Here is a 19595-nt window from a genome sequence, read left to right as displayed (position 1 = left end):
TCCACATTTGTAATGTCAACTTTCATGATAGAGATTGCACTACAGAACTTGTATTAGATGAATTGAAAAATGCTATTTCTTCTGTTTTTTTACAGTGCAAATATTTGTAATCAAAAATATAAAGAGAGCACTGTACACTTTGTATTTTGTATTGTAATTGAAATCAATATATTTGAAAATGTATAAAACATCCAAAAATATTTAAATAAATCATATTCTATTATTGTTTAACAGCGCGATTAATCGTGATTATTTTTTTTTTAATCACATTTAATTTTTTTAATCGCTTAGCAGCCCTAAAATAAATACATAAGAGGTACATAAGAGCTTTCATAATACTATAAGTTTCAGTGACAACAGATCTGAATTCAAATCAGTAACCTAGCCATGAAAGGACTAGGAGGACTGGACTTGATGGACTACTGTTGTAGTGATGGTTGGACCCAAAGAGACAACTGACATTTTGATTCCGTTCTAATTCTTCTGTTCTGTCACAACTCCAATGTTTCTCAGACATCTCTTCTTGGAAGAGCCACCATTTCAAACTCACTCTCCCCCTCTCCAAAACTGAACTTGTTTCTCCGTCTAGTCTCTTCCCTACATCTTCCTTCCCAATCTTACTCCATTCACTAGCTCCACTGTTAACTCCATTATCTTTAGTGCCTCCCATGCTCATAATCGTCAACCTTTCTCGCTCTTCCTCTCCCAAATCCAGGTTCTCATTATAGCTTTTCATCCCATTACTATTATTTCTGCTCCAAATACATGCTTCCCACCTCCTAAATCCCTTCACTGTCATCTCATCTCATTGACCAAAGCCCACATAATCTTGCCCCATTCATACCCTGACTCTCATTTCCCTCTACTGCTCCCTCCTATTCTTTACACTCTTTTCAATCCTTTCACCTTACCACTTCTTTGGTCTCCTTTCTAACATCCAACTCTTGGCTTCCTGCCTTGAAAAGTGTGCTTGTTCCAATTTGCCATGCACCCTCCACTACTCAGTATTTTCTTTCAAGAAATTCCTCCTCTCTTTTAACATCATCATCATAGTCTCTCTCTCCTGGACAGTTGTTTGAAGTCTAATCTTATTCAGACTAAGCTCTTTGGGCCAGTGAACACACCTTTACATTTGTAAATGGTGTGTAAATTTATAGTGGTATATAAATGTAATAAATCATAATGATAGAGTGGGAAAAGATCACACTTGGAAGGCAAAGAGATCCTTAAAGAATACTTTTGCTGAACGACAAACTGTAGGTTTTTTAGATAAATTCTGAAGTCGACTACATAATCCTCTCTCTCTCTATGGTTTCCCTAATTTTAGGTGGTGTCTATCATGTTTTCAACTGTTTGTTACAATTCTTAAAATATACTAGAGAAGAGAAAAAATTCAGAGTGGGTGGATCCTTGGACTCACTGGCAGATGTTACAGCTCCAAGGAGGTGGAATTTCAAAAGTGCTTTTGTGTTTACTAAATTTAAAGCTTTAAAGCTAGTGTTAACGCTCTTCAGATCAAAGCAAGATCATCAGGAAGAATTAAAAGCCTTTCTGAAAGACTGAATTACTTGTTCTAAAGGAATGGTCTGTTAACAGTTAGATTCACATAACTCTCACAAAGCCTACATGGATAATGCAGCCTCACACAAAAGGTGAGGGCATGATGGGCACAGGTTAGAAAGGCAGAATTATTTAGTTTTCATTCAACTCTCAGAAGAAGTGAAGAAGGAAGCAGAGGACAAGGGATCAGAGTCCAAAAGCAGCTGTTTGGGGATAATCCAGAGCCCAATGCACCTATAAAAGAGAGTATGAAGGTAATGAAAAGGGATATTTACTTTGATTTTTTCATCATAGAACTGCTCTTTCTGTTTCAGCTGCAATTCCAGATGCTGTGCTGACAGTTGAGCCTCACGATGCTTTTCCTCCAGCTCCTGAACACAGCAAAGATTTATGTCAGACATATATAGAAATATAATACACAGAATTTATAAACACATATACAGTACATGTACAAAACACTCATTCCCTCTGGTTTTAAGGCTTTCTAATATAAATCTATGAGGCCTTGGATCTCAGCTGCATGAGATATCATTATGTAAGTACATATCACCAGCATTAAACCTTACAGGCAGACTGATATATCAGTTATCCTATTATAGTGTTAGGTAGTATAATAAAAAGGGTAAAGAGATGTTTAAAAAAGAAGTAGATTCCACCTCCACCAAGAGCTGCCTCCTGAGCCAGTACTGCCCCTTACAATCTGCTTTCAAAAAATATTAAGGCATTCCCCAAAATGGAGCCAGAATGGTTTGTGATAATGAGCAGTTATGAACAGTTCATAGATGTGTGTGGGATTCTGAAACCATAGACAAAAAAAACCGAACCATCTTGAAGTTAACTTTAAATTCCTTTGCATCAGATTGGCTGGTGAAGGTTTCAAATATATGGATGGATATCTAACAAGGGAAAGACATGTGGCAGAGTGATTTGAATAGAGGACAGGGAATTCCTGAGAGTTTAGTCTCATTTTTTATAACGTCCCTCCCTCTCTCTCTCTCTAGCCTTGGGCATATCATTTAGAACATAAGAACAGCCACACTGGGTCAGACCAAAGGTCCATCTAAGCCCAATATCCTGTCTTCCAACAGTGGCCAATGCCAGTGCCCCAGAGAGAATGAACAAACAGGTAATCATCAAGTGATCCATCCACTTACACCTTGATTCTGCACTGAGGATCATGCAGGTAAACCTCTGCATCAGTGTAGTTCTCAGTGCAGTGGTGCCTTAATTTCTATGCTTCAGATTCTCCACTTGTAGAGTGAGGATAATCCTTTCTGTCCTCCCTACATGGTTGTTGCCAGGATAGATATTTATAAATTGCTTTGAAGATGAAAAGTGTTTTATAAGTTATATATTAGATGCAAAAAAATATTTTTATCCTCAGTGGCTCACAAGGGTGAAGGAACATAAGTCACACAAAATACAGCCTTGAATAAGTTAAATGGCCCTGTGTCTCACAGGTAAGCCAGTTTGGTAGAGGGAGGCATTTTTGTTCATGAAGTTGGTCTTTAAGGTAGAGCTTAGAGAGTCTCCTTTCTTGAGGTTTGCTCTTAGTAGTTGAGACTTCAGAGAACATTCTCCTTCATGGCCAGGTTTGCCATTCCAGCAGTTTCTGCAGCACAGGAGGCAGATCCAGACCTGACTAACCCTGGAAAGTGGATTCATTCCCTGACATTTCTCTAGTTGACACACATGCATTTTCTATCCCCTGATCTTCCTTTCTCTTATCTCAGGAAACCATCTTGGGAGCACACAAAGGTTCCTTTGACCCAGTCACAGCATCAACCCTCTACCACACAGGCTACAAAAATGAAAGTCTGCCAAAAAGTAGTCATCTAAAAGGAGCCTGCAAAATTTGGCACCCTGGAAGGGGCATTATTGTTTTCTTTCAGTTGGAAAATGTCTTCTAGTACCGAGAAGCCAATTAAGCTTTCACACAGGCCCACACAGTATGGGTCCAAATAGTGAATCACAGAACCAGATCAGCAGCAGCTTCAGAGTTACCACTACGCACGTGCAGATGCTAGAGTAGGAGCTCTGCCAGCTCCTGAAGCAGCGCTCTGCAGTGTGGGCATAGAAATGTAGTCTCTCATCTCAGATAATCTTCTCCAGCAGTTCATATTCAGCTCCCCCCACCCAACCCGTCTTTTATTCATCATCGCCACTGAGAACAACCATCTCTACTCCCAAGCAGCAAAGAATAAATTGCCCTTTATTTTTTATGATTCAGAACTTGGCATTTTCTTCCTGTGGCTCTCTTCATCTACAGACAGGCCAGCAGGGCTTATCAAGTACAACCGGAAGAGTTCACTCCTTCAGAGAAAGCCATCATCCATTTCTTCTGAAGGCTCATCACCTGGCTCCACTTCTCTCTTCCCTCAAAACTAGAAGAAACAGAGGCCATACCTGTTCCCACATCTCCACCCATCCTCTTCTCCCCATCACTCCAAAGAACAGTTCATCAGAGTCCCTGTAAAAAATGCCCAATACCAGCTGCCTCATGGGATTAAGGAGTCTTCAGACAGAAGTATATATATCTGACTCAGCCCACCACCCCATATACTCTGCCAATGTAGCAAAAAAATCACAGAAAAGGTCCCTCTCCGCTACAGGAACATGCCAACAGAACAACGGTTCACATCTGACCTATCCTCAGACTCAGGTCTTCTGCCAGTTGTCTTGTCACCAGGAAAAACAAAAGGCATTTATGATTAAAGAAAAAAAAAATGCTTCCTCAAAGAAGTCCAGATCTCACCAAACTGTAGAGCAAAAACTCTAGACACCATAAAAAGAAACCTTCTAACTGCAATCAGCAAAAACCAACTTCATTTTCTATTTTGCCCTCCAAAGATGGATAACTCTCTAAGTCAGAACTGGCGGGACTTAAGGAAGAGACCCCTGAAACTCCAGACCTGCTTGTCTTAGTTGCTTTTGAACACAGAATATCAGGATTGGAAGGAACCTCAGGAGGTCATCTAGTCCAACCCCCTGCTCAAAGCAGAACCCATCCCCAGACAGATTTTTACCCTAGTTCCCTAAATGGCCCCCTCAAGGATTGAACTCACAACCCTGGGTTTAGCAAGCCAATGCTCAAACCACTGAGCTTTATGTGTTATATAAGGGCATTATGGTCCAACATTCTATGTAAACATGAAGAAAACTGCAGATCCAAAACAAGGCCCATTGAACAGTGAAATTATATTTCTGCATTCCCTTTCATTTTTTATGGAGAATAATAAAACTCAAACAAAAATGCCCATATACACACAAGAGACTTATGCAACAAGTCTTGATGTGTTACATGGTCTCTGAATACAAAGCTGGCTTTGTACCCCAGCAAGCAGTTGTCTTTCACTTATGCCCTGACGCTGAAAGACAGAACAATGCCAAGGGCCTTATTCTACCACCTTTATGGCGCCTCAAGGGTTCTGACCTTGAAATCCATTTATGTAGCTATTTCTCAGAATAATTATAGATCATATCAACTTCCGTTAAGGCTATTTATACATTCCCATTGGGCCTTCACACAGGCTAGGTCTCCAGTTCTCCTGCAGTCAGGACTACGACCACCTGTTCAAGGGTGTTTAACATGTTAGTTTTCCTGGTAGTAACCCCAAGAGAAAGAGTGGGGGAGGGGCAGAGAATCTATATCTATCACTTTTCTAGATTACAGTCTCATCTGACCTCCATTCAAGTAAAAGCAACAAACAATGCCAAATATGTGACCTTTTTCCTTCAGCACCACATTTTTAATCAGCCCTCCTTCAGAGTAGCATTGCTGTTATAAACTTACTGCTGGAATGATGAACCTAGCTATTAAGGGGAAGCTAAATGTGTACTATCCTGATCTCTCTTCTTAAAAAATGAGTCAGGTTTGCTATTACACCCTCCCTTTGGTAGGGGATCATTTTTAATTTTCAATATATCTTTTGGGTCTCCTTCAGGCACTGTAGAAAGGTAATTTAATGAAAGATAGATAGTTGATAAACTCAACTACCAAGAACGGTATATGTAACATATATTTTGTCTCTGGAAGCAGTCTCATTGAGGGTGGGGAGTGCTCCGGAGGGCACAGTAAATCACTTCCCTGTGACTGACAGGTCTAGATCCTACAGCCTATGCTGCAGAAGGAAACCCACTGTTTGAATGGGTATTTGTAGAAGAGAACTCATCAGAGAAGCACACATTTATTCATCTGCCTCATCACAAGACAATGGCTTCTTCCCCCAGGGAGGTATAAGTACCAGCAGTACCCTCTGTTTGGTTCCCTTTAGACTAAATTAACCAAAAAGACTTAATAGATCTAACAACAAGAAAAACAAGAAATTTCCAACTACAGTGGGGAAAGTATGTGGGTGAGAATGGATCTCTGACAAATATTTTAAGAGAAAAACAGTTTTGATGATTAATTTTGTTCTTCTGCAAAATGTAAGCATTTCGGATAGATTAGAAGTCAGATTAAATTGCAAGGGATTTCGAAGTTAAATACTAAAGATGTCACTGTTACACAACCCAGCACTGACCACTAAGAAAGTTATGCATTTGAAATAGACAGTAGGAAATGAATTGCATACTAGTGAGTTAATACAATTGAGTTGGAAAATTTTCTATTAAGGCAACAGGGATTTTTAAAAAGTCATTTGGTAAGAGATCATAGATACCTAGGAGTTAGTTTATAACTAACACTGCAGGCAGCAGAATTTGTGCACTAAAGTTATTTCCAACATAAAATTTATACAACATCCAATTCCCTTATTCAACAACCCCCACTCGACTTTATGTAGTTCTAGGTCTTCTCTTCCCACTCCACTGTGGCATAATCTTTCCCTTTATTTCATTTTCATCCCTGCTCACCAAAATTTTGTCTGCCATCTGTTGTATCTGCTGAGATTTAGTTTGAATATCTTCCTTTAGTCGGTTTTCTCTGCGTTCCACAGTCTCTAATCTCTTCACTTGATTCTCCAGAGAATGGCGCCGTTCCTGCAGAGCAATTATGAACTGCCATTTAAGCTAAACAAGTTTTGATTATCAAACAGCAGTGAGCAGGCACGAGGAAAAGTCAGCTGAAGACACCAGTATGTGGTTCTCTTCCACATCCAAAATCGTCCCCACTCCCAAAGACTTAACCTAGTCACATGTTCATGTTGAATCCAGATGGAAAACACCACCAAAAAGCCTCCCAGTAAGTATTCTTCAGAGAAATACATTTATAAAAGAATGAATAATCAACTGCTATTTTCTAATCTCTCTCCTCTGACAAGCTGTTACAGGGATCCTGGCTATTTAGTGTTGTACAAGTAGGGGTTTCTAAGCCCAGTTACATCCTATTGACTAGTCCAGTGTAGCCAGAAATTCTCTCCTCACCTCTGCTTCAAGCAGTTTCTTTTTCATGCCTTCATTAGAGTCTTCCCGATTCTGCAATTTCTCCAACTCTTTCTCTGCTCTCTCCTTTGCCTGACGGATATTCTGAAGAAGTTCAGTTGCCTCAGAGCTGGCTTTCACAGCCTAAACCAAGAGGAAAAAAAATACCAGTAAATGTTAGTACAAAGTCACACACACACACAAAGTCTTCATAGTAACAGATGCATGTACAGTATGATGGCAACCTCAGATGTTCAGCATTCTGAATAAAACATTTATAAAAGCCCTGTCTGGCAGCCTAGAATTAGCACAACATCCAACCATTTGAAGGAATATTTCATTTAGTCTCCTGAGGGCTGTGATACTTTGTTCTGATTCTGGTTGACGTCTGGTGTTAGGCCGGCTGATTGGTGTTTAGTGGCCTGTGATGGCAGTCAGACTAGATGATATGGTAGTTCCTTCTGCCCTTAAACTCTGTGAATCCAAGTTCAAACATCTGCTCCAAACTTCACTTCAGCTGTTGCAAATGTTGGAAAGAGCACGAGGGAAGGAGAATTACAGGTCTGTCTTGTTCTACCAGTAGCTTCTACTGCTCTACTTGCACTGGAGCTCAAGCCTAGTCCACAAACTCAGCTTAATCCCTTGAGACAAGATTCATAGATATATTTCTGCTCAAGTGCTGAGAGAACATTGTATTGAGCCACATCATTTCTTGAAACGAATGAGATAGTAATAGTGAAAACTGGTGGGCTGTGGAAGGACTGAGATGAAAATGACATCCTCATACTGTTTTGACCTCAATGTTCACACTACAGATTTATTATCCTTAAAGAAGCCCCATTTCTGGAAAGCCAAAAAGGCCAGCAGATCAGTTGTGGGAAGGGGTTTCAGATGCTCCCAGACAGATATGACGTGGCTAGCTCTCTCCTCTCCCCAAAAAGAACCACCATTAGCAATGTATTAGCTGGTATAGTGTTTTCTCATATACAGCCCTTTTGGGTGCACTGGAATTTCAGTGCCCATTAAAGTGAGACTGATAGCACTGATTACAGCAAGGTAGGTACTGTGTATGTTTCCTCCAGATGCTAATGTATCCTAATCCTGTCATGAACCCTTATCATAGACTCATAGGACTGGAAGGGACCTCGATGGGTCATCTAGTCCAGTCCCCTGCATTCTACTGTTTGACCTATCAACAGATTAGAGATTGCTAATTGAGAAGTGATTTTATGATAAATACTGAAGTATTCTGGGAGAGTAAGTCAAGACCAAAATACATTTCACTGCGGAACTAGCAAGACATGAGCCCAGGTCTCCAGAAATAAAAGGTTAGGATAGCGTGTTAGATGCTGTACGCCCATGCTGGTCTTTTAAATTAGAATTTCTGCGCACTATTCCTATTGTGACTCAGCTTCATTTGTAAAAATAAACACTGTTGACACATTTCAAGAGCAGAAAGCATATTGAGAATTCTGATTTCAGATACCGGCTCCCACCCCCACTTTCTCCCTCTGACATCCCCTCTTGCTGTGACTAATTCTATTCTTGACTATGAAACAGTGCACATCTCCCCTGCATTAGGGTTTTGCTGGAAAGCCTTGTGAAAAAATCACTAACCCCACCCCTGACTTTACCTTTGCCAGCTTGTCCTGCAGCTCCTGGATTTTGGTCTGCTGCTCTGTATTGATCTACAGTTAAATGCAAGGGAGAAAAAATGAATGTCCACCATACTTGGGAAGCAAGACTAAAATAAATAAATCACAAGATCTTTGTTTCTCCCTATAATTCCAACCTGCCAGATGATCCAATGCATTCCTGCTCCTGATTTCCTCTAGACGATTTGCAATATTTGTCACTAAATAAATCAATCGTTTTGCAACAGCATGCAGAACTAAATAAATTTAGTTTTCAGAATAATCATAATTTTACATGTGCCATTCTTCTTTCATAATGATACATACAGGGTTTCTCTTTTAACCCACCTCCGGCACAGATTGTTCATAATAGTTTTGTCTTGGCATACCTACTCTATAAATTCAGTTGACAACAGCCTGACCAAGCCCAGCTTTAAATCAAATCACACAGAACACTCAGTCCCACAGAGAAAGAAGATGGAAGTCTGTTCATGCCACTGACTATCCATGGATGTTCTGGGTTTCTGATAGTGATAATATGCTTGGGCAGTAAACTCTACTGACACTAAGGAAGCATACCTTCTCCAGTTTAGAATACAGCTCTCCTACTTCAGTTTTCCCATGGTCTTTAGCCTGTAATTTAAAAATATACAAGGTATAACTCTGAAGAAAAGTTTTAGGATCTTGGACTTCACCCAGAATCATAACCTCAGCAGTTTAAATGTAAACAGCTTTACAGAGAATAAATGAAATTGTTCCAACCATACTGGTAATACAAAATGGTTCCAACCATACATCCTGTACCAAGTTTCCAAGGACTTGAATGCAACTCATTTATAAATCCCAGCCAACACACACTAGAAACTAGGAGTGTAAAAACACCTTTCCCAGGGAGCCCTCACTACCTTCTGTAGTTTGTTGTGACATTCAGTAGCTTTACGTTTGAATTCTTCAGCTGCCAATCGTGACTCTCTCAACTCCGATTCATAGAGATCACTACGTCTACGAGCTGAAATAAGATCCTCTTCTAACTGATTCATCATCAACCTCATCTCTTCCACCTGGGCTTGATACTCCTGTGGGAGGAAAAGGGACATTACATTTTAGAAAGCACAGAGGAAAGACAGAGAGTGGCAAACAATACGATAGTACCTATATGGACTAGGCAGAAAGCAGACAAAGTATGTAAAGAGAAGACAAAAACATGAAATAAAAGGGTGAGAGCCAGGGAGAATACAATATCCATTCCTTTCTAGCTTGTGTTTTTCATATGTCATTTCCAAGCCATTACCTCAGAGAAGACACAAAATGTAACCAAAAAAATCTATTCTGAGGGGATTCCACTGCAGAAACACATCCATGGTTTTTTAAACAAATAGTAAAGTACTTACATGTTATTTCTCTCCCTGAAGGTTAGTGGTCTATATAGACATATGCTTCTGAGTTTTGTGCCTCTGTCAAACACCCACATATATTCTCTCAAAGTTATTCTGACTGATAACATGAGATTTACTACAAACACGGGTGGTCAGGGTGGATGAAAAGGAGAAAAAAAAAAAAAAAAAAGTGTTGTGGCCTCCAACCATCAGTTTATTGGTTTCTTTTGATAGCTCAGGAAAGAAAAATATTAAACCTAAAGTAAAAGTCCTCTATCATTCTTCATGGGAGTAGCAGTAGTCTAATATCAAATGCTACCTTAGGAGGATAACCCTCTAGGAGCCACATTTTCCTCCTCAAAGGCTACTATTCTTTGTAGTGCACTCCTCCACTAAACTACAATAAAGGATTTGCAATAAAAATTCTGGAAAAGTGCAATGCCTAAAAATCAAAGAACAGAAAGAACATTTGGACTAATTGTTCCAATAAGGGCAAGCATCCAAGGTGAGAAGTGGTGTAGATAGATCCTGGGGTGACCAATGAAATCTTCAGTAGAGGAATCTAAGTGTTGATTGTTATTACACAATAAGCATTTGTATAATCCTTTAAATATACAAGTGATTACAAGAAAACAAATATTGTCCCTTTCCTAAAGAGCTTGATTTTATATCTATCTGGTGGGTGGGGAGCATGTGCACCAGGAGTATGCTAAGCAAGTACACAACACAGACAAAGGAATGGGAGAAAGGACATAACAGATCTTGCTTTCATGTTATTTTCTTAGAGTCCATATACACACACACTATTATTCATTTCTCCCTACCAAACCTTGCCCATTCACCCACTACTTTTACTTTCTCCTGTGTTCAAAATCATATTTATCAGTTAATTCTCTGCTCTCTACATTTCCTGCCACATATGGCTGGAGATTGCCACTAGCAGCCTTTTGCCTTAGAGTGACTCTCTGGTTCATAATACCAACAAGGGACCTAGCTGGTCCATCCTCCCACCAAGTCCAACTATTGCAGTCCAAGTATTTTCTCCCTGGATGGGGATGGAGCTTTTATACCGTAGGTGATGCAAATACGCATTAGCTCAAAATATCCTTTCACATCAATGGATTTGTGCAAAGAAAGATGCAGAATGTTTGGAAGAACTTTGTTCTGCTCAGAGATCACAAGTTGGATCAGCATTTCCAAGAATGCTCAATTTCTAGAGCAACAATCACTTGACAAAGGAATTATAAGCAAGGCCTCACATGCCATTGAGAAAGTTAATGAATTTGTAGTTAAATAAAATTTCAGGTTTTTTTGCTTCTTGATACTATCCAGGCTTGTGTCTTTAAGCACATCATATACTAAGATCAGAAGAAAATGTCACACAACTCAAACACACAACACTTCCACTTCCACATCTTAACCTAAGGCATCCAACATTGGGCAACTGAACTCAGAAAAGCTGAAGTGAAAACTAACCAGAGATTAAAAAATTTCATATAAAAATATACTAAGTCAAGTAATGTCTAGAAGCCAAGTCAGAAATAATAATGCTCTCTTTAAACACTGTACCCAAATTGATGCTGAATTTATGGCATTACCCTGAAATATCAAATACTTGAACTTTATTCTCCTTGTGGGATTTGCCATTGTTGGTAACTTAAGTACCACCACCTCAGCAGGATTCTCCCCAAACATGGCTTTTCTTAGGGTTTTCCCTGCAGGATCTCCATCCTCTGTCTCAAACCCTAATTTCCTTTTCCTGAAAGAAATGCTCCAAGCTCTCTTATTTGCCAAGACTGACCAGCTAGTATGAGTGAACAGATTCTACACTGTATGTTTATGCAGAATTCTAGCACCTAAGCTTACAATAACTCAGAGGAACCCTGTAGTAGGTTCTTAGACACAATTTCCTCTGGTGACCTAAAGAGCACCTTAACATTCTCATGAATCTTAGCCAAAATGTATGTTAAAAGATATCGAGTTCAAATCATGTTGGGATGCAAGTTTTAACAACATTTTTATTTTTCCTCTCTGACAAATAAGTCTGTACATTTTTGCAACCTAATCATCATCCAAAAACATCCTACATATAACAAATATTTAAAACAACTCTACTAAAGCAGCAACAGCACTCAAAGTAGCTAGCCTTAGAACACTGTTATTTTCCAAAACAACCAGCAAAATGAATACTTCAGCTGTATATATGGTTCTGCCACATCCTGAGGGTTTTATCTGCACTTCATTAAATTTTGTATAAGGTAAGTCTCCAGACAAGAACTATTACCAAGGGTTCTGTGCCTACGAGTCTTCTTACACACAAAGACATTAGTCAGTTAATATTTGTAAAGTGCTTTGAAGATGAAAAGCAGTAGATGATTGCCAACTATTGTTTGAACTCCAGAGAAATTTCAATTTCTTTTTCTCAATTTAATGTGTTTCCATTACACTATAGAATGTAATGGGTTCTGTGTGGTAGACTATTTTTAATCTTAAAATTACCCAACATTATTTGCTGTATTTTTCATTTAAGCTCTCTCTCCACCCCCAGTAAAACAAAGTTCACAGAATAATGATTTTTCTACCACTTTTCTGAAGGAAAAAATTATCTGAACAAACATCTTCTCTGCAAAAACGCTAAGTTGGAAAAAACACTTCAGTGACATAGGAGTATTTTGAAAAACAGACACATTCAAAGCTGAGTAGACACTGAAAATGGGCAAATTAAAACAAGATATGGGTTAATGTGGTTCTCCCTCAATTCAGGATTCCCACGTGAGGATTCATGAGCTTTAGGTGAAAGCAATATTAACCCTTGTTAACTTGTATAACTTGATTGCTTAAAATGGATTTTTCCAACATATCAGTTTCACAAAATATTGCAACTTTCTCCTAATTTGGTTTTTAGGCAAAGATTTCATTTGATCAGCTTGATGGACTGCAAAATAATATAGAAAGGCTGGAGACCATGCTCGTTTGCAAACACACACACATGTCCAACTTTGTTCTTAGTTACTTTATTCAAGGAACTCTTCCCTCCTGCTTCCCATCCCTCAGACACACACACACACACACACACACAGCCTTGGCATCCCACCAATATAAAACAAATTCCTGGCATCACAACCAGGTAATACAAGCAGTGAGTTCTACTGTCAGCTCTTCTGCTCCCAAGAAGCAGTTGTACCTGTTCTTTGATCTCCTGCAGTTTTCGGCTCTGCTCTCTGATATCATGAAGAAGTTGTAGCGCCTTATCATCCTCCTGAGACACCTCCATCCGTGCCTGTTCCAGGCTTCGCTTTAAGCTCTGCAGAAAGCAAAATGTTCAATGCACAGACCCTTTACACGCTACTCTGTAAGAAATATCCTCAGTTAAAGGAACACAAAGCTTCTCCTCAAGTAGTGTGAGACAACATAAACTAAGACACCAATTACAGAAACTTGCAAATTCACTGCTACTGAACTTCAATTTTTCCCGCCAGAGAAAAGCAACACATCTACAAATACCATCTATTGCACAGAGATGTTAGTTCAAACCCTACTCTTGTAGACCATGTGTGGAGTCAACGAACACACACACTGAGTGAGACTTCTTAGCGACATTAATTATCCATCGTTCAGCACTATCTATTCACATCTCTAGCACTGGCACTTAGCTGATGCTATATTCATACCATGACTTGCTATTTTTCTCCCCACTGTTGAACTCAGTTATGTCCTTTACCTTTTTTTAAACTTTAAAGAGAAAGGGGCAGCACTACTGTTTCAAGATTTAGGCAAAACTTTTGCTTACAAACTTCAACTTAGACAAATGCTCCTGTCACCTACTTAACGAGGATATCATTTTTCATTCAGAATGATCCAAAACTTTTTAATGTTGTTTATACAACAGAAAATAGTATATCCAGATGGTTCAACCCAGCTTCAGATGCACCTCCTGCTGTGCATTATTGCATTGAAAGCCTCCCATTTATCCAGATAAATTCATGTTCCCCATTCTATTTAGATAAATGAAGTTACACTCTATAGGAAATGCTTCACACTCCACTGAAAAGCAGTCACTGATAGAGTGTTGTCTTGGCATGTTACATAGAGAGAGTTTTAGGTGTTGGTGAGAGAGGGGAAGGAGGACAGCAAAACACCAAATCCAATTGAAAATATAAGCACTATTTAAGTAAGCAGAGTGTAAACATCCTCATTGGAATTTTGCCAAGACAACAGGGCAGACATCCCTACTACTGTAAAAATGACAAAGGATCTTAAATACATATCTTTAAGGGCCTCATTTTTATATCCTATCTGAAAAACAGCACTTGCCACAGACACATTGCTATCACTACGCTGGGGAATTGGAGCAGTACAAACTCAGAATGTCACATTATTGAGTCAACACCACCATGTCCTGAAACTCTTGTTGTCAATCTTTGAGGTTTTTCTTTAAGTATTGAATAGGCCCCACCTTGCTTTCATTCTGAAGTCTATCAAGATCAGAACCCAAAAGCGGTACAGCATTGCTACTAGGACAAGAAGAGAACCAGAGTGTAGTTCACTGTGAGCAAGACACCGGTTTTAGCTCCTTTACCATTACTACTGAATGATGTTGTAAGCACATAGGCCAAGGAATAAAGTTTGAACAAACCCGTATCTACCAGGCCTTCAATACTCTTCAAACAATTTACTGCTCCGATTTCAATAGACAACCATTCCTCTTCCACATTATCTTCTTTCTTTACTGTATATGCACCACTGAGACCATCATGGAACAGAAAGCTAAAGACTATCAGAAATTGCACCTGCAGAGGGAAAAGGACTAGGATAAAGGCTCACACTGCATTCTGTGATGTAGGTTGCCAGGTCCTGCTCCAGGAGGGATCGCTGGGTCTCAGAGGCTTTCAGTTCCACCTCCTTTTGGCTAAGTACAGCCTCCACCTCTGACACCCTCCGGTGCAATCGTGTCATTTCCTGCTCCATCTGCAACAAACATTGAAAGGTTAAAAAGCATTCCCAAAGCTCTGTCAGTTGCTAATTACAACGCACCACATGTGATGAATTTCAGTCTCTAAGAGACTCCTAGTTACAATTCTCCAAATGCTGTTTAAATTCCAATACCATTGTCTCTGCTCCTGGGAATGCACAGTTCTTCACAAGGAGAGGTAGTTAGTCTAAGTCACCCCATTCATTCAAGCTGCTTGTTCATATTCAGTCATTCTTCAGTCATCTCTGGTTTTGCAGAGATGGGTCACTTTAGCTTTATCCCAAATCCATGTTGGACCAGAGGATGGGTCTCCCCCATCTCCTTGCAGGAATAAATGGTCAAATCCAGCACAAGACAGGGAGACAAATAACTGCACTCTCATAAAAGTCTCAAACACATGAGTTTTTCTAGACTCCAATGAGTTCTCTTTACTAAGAAACAGCAACTGTTAAAAGATGTTCACCATGATCAATGAAATGGCAACAGTTACACAAGTAGAAGCTGAAGGACTAGGAAGAGAGACTTTGTATCACTCAGAACAGAAATGCAACTCTGCAACCGATGAGAAGTAAATGCTGCACGCTGGAAGAAGCAGTCATTTGTGTCATGGTGAGAAAAGGGCTGTTTAAAATCCAGAGCCTCCTCTTGTTACGTTTAACATATCTACAGCAACGGCATGGCCTAAATTCATCTTCTTCCGTACTGATCAGGAAGCCATTTCACTGAAGGAAAAGAACTTTGCCCACCATAGATCTGGACGATCAGCAGCATCTGACAGATCCCTTGGCATACATTGGTTGTAGATTCCTGGAGCAATGAGGAAGGCCACTCACATAAATAAATACCTTGTGACACTTGTCCTGGGTGTCCTGCAGCTCTTTGCTCTTTAGAAGGAGTTTCTTTTCCATGGAGCTGATCTTTGCTGGAGAGTCCAACCCCAGGACAACAGACCTAGAAGAACAAAGCCAAATAATACATAAATATCGGCAAAACGGTACAGGACTCTCCACTTAAACAACTTTGCTCAGATCATTGGGTGATTATCCTGGGCTAAACTAGGCGGAAAGATGAGGCAAACTTTATAGTGTAATAGCTACTAGGTTAAGTCAATCAACATTGCATGTCATTAGTAACCACCACCTCAGCTCCTCTGCTGGTTACAAGATTAGTACTTTCATTTACACAGTAAGTTTTGAATTCATAACATCAAACAAGGTGACATGGAACGCATTTCTAGATGCTCCTTGCAGGTGTTACAAAGCCAAATGTCAAATTGGTTTTAACCACTCAAGAAGTTAAAAAATTTGCTGAAAATTCATTGCCTGTTATATTTTGTTACTGTTAAACAGGTTTCAAAAACAAAAGCAGACAGTCCTAGAAAAGCAACTGAAAACTCAAAGGTGTCAAACTCTGAAGCACAGTGAGCTGAAGCACCTGCTTGTTAACTTGTTCTCTGCTATCCCAGGATTTTACTGAAACATTCCCAGTCCAGCTCTGTACACTCCTTCTCTATTTCATCCACACGGACACGATTAGCCACATTTCTAGATCTCAAAGTTCCACCAATAAGCTGTGTCTCCTGAGAAAAATCTGCTTAACTGTAGCATTCATTGAAATTTGACTGCAGGAAATTGAGGAACACATTTACATTTTCTTAGCACTCTCTCTGATTGGGCTCTTTACTCCCCATAAAGTTAACTATTCATGTTGGTTTAAACCAGCACTTCTCAAACAGGGAGTTTCGACCCCAAAGGGGGTTGCAAGCCTATTATAGGGGAAATCATGGTATTGCCACCTTTACTTCTGCACTGCTTTCAGAGTTGGGCAGCCGGAAAGTGGTGGCTATTGGCTGGGCACCCAGTTCTGAAGGCATTGCTGCCGCCAGCAGAAGTGAAGTAGTAAAGGGGGCAATACCATACTATGTCACCTTTACTTCTGCACTGCTCCTGGCGACAGCACTGCCTTCAGAGTCAGGCACCCAGCTGTGAAGGCAGTGCCTCTGCCAGCAGCAGTGCAGAAGTAATGGTGGCATGGGGGGGGGGGAGGTCTCATCACTTTTTGGGGGGCAGTCATCAAAACCTGAAATATTTACAAAGGAGGTCCCAGCAAAAAAAAGTTTGAGAACCCATGGCTTAAACTGATTCTAGAAAAGCATTAGAAGTGACTATTTGTGATTTGGAGCATATGTTAGTGTTTTATACTCTTAAACCAGATGTTTTAACTATTATCTGCTTAAATATGATCTCAAATTATACAAAAAAAATAAAAAACAAAATCACATTCGACAGAAACAGTTCCCTGTAGCAAAATGTGATTCCAACTAGGTAGTTCAGTAGTTAATGAGGAAACCAGTTTTAACAGAAGAAGCCTAGAGCTCATTGTAAGTTGAGATTTTAAAAGTACAATGAAGGTGCTAATAAAAGAACATGCAGTCTGCCCACACATTGCTTGCCAGCTTCTACTGGCCACAGCTTTGGTATGCAGCCAGTTATCCCTATGGAGAGAAATGAGCTTCGAGCAGCCCTTTGCACATAACTACACACCCACACACAGCAGCATTGTCTCTTCTTACACCAAGGAAAGTTTGATTTTACCACCACCATTTTCTGAGAAAATGTACTCCCAAGTCCAAATACACACAGAGGGTATTAGTCACACACATGAAAAGAAATGGACTTTATAAAAAACTGTGCTGCAGCAGCATGTGTGGAACAACAGATTTTAATGAGTGCCACCTTCTAAAGCCATTTGGAATGCAATCTTGATATTAACCTAAGTATAGCAGAGCCCACCATTCCCAACCTGCATAGAAATATCTAATATAACAAAATCATTTTTTTTTTAAAAAACTAAGAAACAAGCTGTAGCGAGGCGGTGTGGCTCCCCTCCTCCACAGGAGGGTTGAGCCCCGTCCATCTTCCCCCAGGGTGGAACTTCCGGGCGGAAGCCCCACCCCTCAAAAGGGTCAGGCGGCAACCCGGAAGTATAAAAGCCGGGTGCCGGCCTTCAGTTGGAGCTCAGCTGCCGGCCAGAGCAGACGTGCCGGCCGACCCTCGTCGCTGGGAGGCTGCCGAGCTCCGGGACAGGTATCAGGCCTTGCCGGAACCGACCCGCAGCAACCACGACCCGTGAGACTGCTGGAACTACCAAACTGGCCCCGAGCCGCGCAACTACGCCGGAGGAACCGAGTCGGAACCAGACCGTGGCCCCGCATACCGGCAGATAAACAGTAGTGGCATCCTGGATCTGTACCTAGCCCGGACTGGGAGGAGCCCATGAGGGTGGATGTACGCTGCGGACCAGGTAGGTAGGCGAAGGGGAATGGAAGAGTAGCGCGGGGGGGCGGCTGACTACAGTCAGCGCAGCAGAAGGCCACCGAGCCAATGATCTATGTGTGTATCGGTTAGGACCCACTGATCACTCTGTCAGTGTGTTTCGGTTCGGACCCCACTGACATGCCACTAGCGTGCCGGCAGCCGCTACCAAAGGGCCCTCAGGGCTGGAACGCAGAGGAGTGGGTGGGCCTGCGTTCCCCCTGCCGACCTCAGCGTAAACCGGGTGGCAGAATCCCCCCTCGGCCTCACCTGACGAGGCCAGTGTGACCCCCCGTTACAGCTCTCTCTGCCCAAAGGGCCATGGGCCTATTGTACTGGTGTTTGGTGCCGCCGCCCGAATCCAAGGCGTAGGCCCCCATTGACTTTGTTACTGCTACTGCCCTGCCGCCAGAGGGCCGGAGCCAATTGTAGCTGTGTTTGGTGCCCCGCCCCAAACCAAGGGCTTGGGCCCCTATTGACTCTGTTACTGCTCTGCCTGCTGCCCCAAGGGCGGAGCCTGTTGTTACTGTGTTGGTTGCCCGCCGCCGAACCAAGGGCTGGGCCCCTATTAACTCTGTTACTTGCTCTGCCCTGCCCCACAGGGCCGGAACCGATTGTTACTGTGTTTGGTGCCCCCGAGCCGACCAAGGCCGGGCGCACTATTCGGAACATTATTTTGCTGGTCATGCTCCCAAAGGGGCCAGAGTGTAGCGGACCGTTCGTGTGGTGCCCGCCTGTATTCAAGGCGGGGGCCCTACTGACTTTGCTGTGTCCCAGTCCGCTCCACAGGGACCGAACGCCCGGACGGTGGACCACGGACCCGAGGGACAAGACCCAGCGAGAGTGGGACGAGGCCGGTGTGGCTCCCCTCCTCCACAGGGAGGGTTGAGCCCCGGCTCCCCTCGTCACACAAGCCTATTAGAAGAATGAAACCCACATATCAAATGCCAAGATATAATGAGGATTTATTAGAAGAATAAATCTTAAAATTGAATGCACTGGTTAAACACTCAAATTGATTAACTTGGTCTAATCAACCCTATCCCCTAGATTATCATTTTTAAAAGTCAATATATCAAAACATCACTAGACTCCTCCAGAGAGCAAGCAGCCATCAGAGAAAAATACTTGATAAATCCCATCACAGACAGGCGTACAAACAAGGCTAAAAATGGATAGGTGAGAAAAAACAGTCCTAGAAATAAAAATTAAAAGATCACATTAACTAAAAAAGATGCAAAGAAATCTGCTTCAAAATGTAATTCTTATAAATATAAAAATAACTGCAAATGTGTAACGATAATTGACAAGTTTTTTATATTAAAATGTTAACTTTCGAGATCTCTAAATTATCTCAGCAAAAGCCATTTTTTAAAAA

At 41.1% G+C, this 19595-nt stretch overlaps 1 protein-coding gene across 10 annotated transcripts in view; it reads right to left on the bottom strand.

Annotated features, from left to right (window-relative positions):
• The window catches only part of CIT (citron rho-interacting serine/threonine kinase), a 98601-nt gene that overhangs the window by 48714 nt on the left and 30292 nt on the right, over positions 1-19595 (bottom strand). For all 10 annotated transcript variants that reach the window (XM_032782078.2, XM_032782079.2, XM_032782080.2 and 7 more), the window contains 9 exons: positions 15749-15854; positions 14756-14899; positions 13116-13235; positions 9461-9631; positions 9135-9188; positions 8556-8609; positions 6925-7065; positions 6415-6540; positions 1836-1931 (listed from right to left, as the gene is read on the bottom strand). In XM_032782078.2, coding sequence (XP_032637969.1) covers positions 1836-1931; positions 6415-6540; positions 6925-7065; positions 8556-8609; positions 9135-9188; positions 9461-9631; positions 13116-13235; positions 14756-14899; positions 15749-15854 — 1012 coding nt within the window. The remainder of the gene's footprint in view (positions 1-1835; positions 1932-6414; positions 6541-6924; positions 7066-8555; positions 8610-9134; positions 9189-9460; positions 9632-13115; positions 13236-14755; positions 14900-15748; positions 15855-19595) is intronic.

Source organism: Chelonoidis abingdonii, chromosome 22, assembly GCF_003597395.2.
Source record: "Chelonoidis abingdonii isolate Lonesome George chromosome 22, CheloAbing_2.0, whole genome shotgun sequence".
In the NCBI taxonomy this organism is placed as follows: Eukaryota; Metazoa; Chordata; order Testudines; family Testudinidae; genus Chelonoidis; species Chelonoidis abingdonii.
This window is presented reverse-complemented; position numbering and strand designations above follow the sequence as displayed.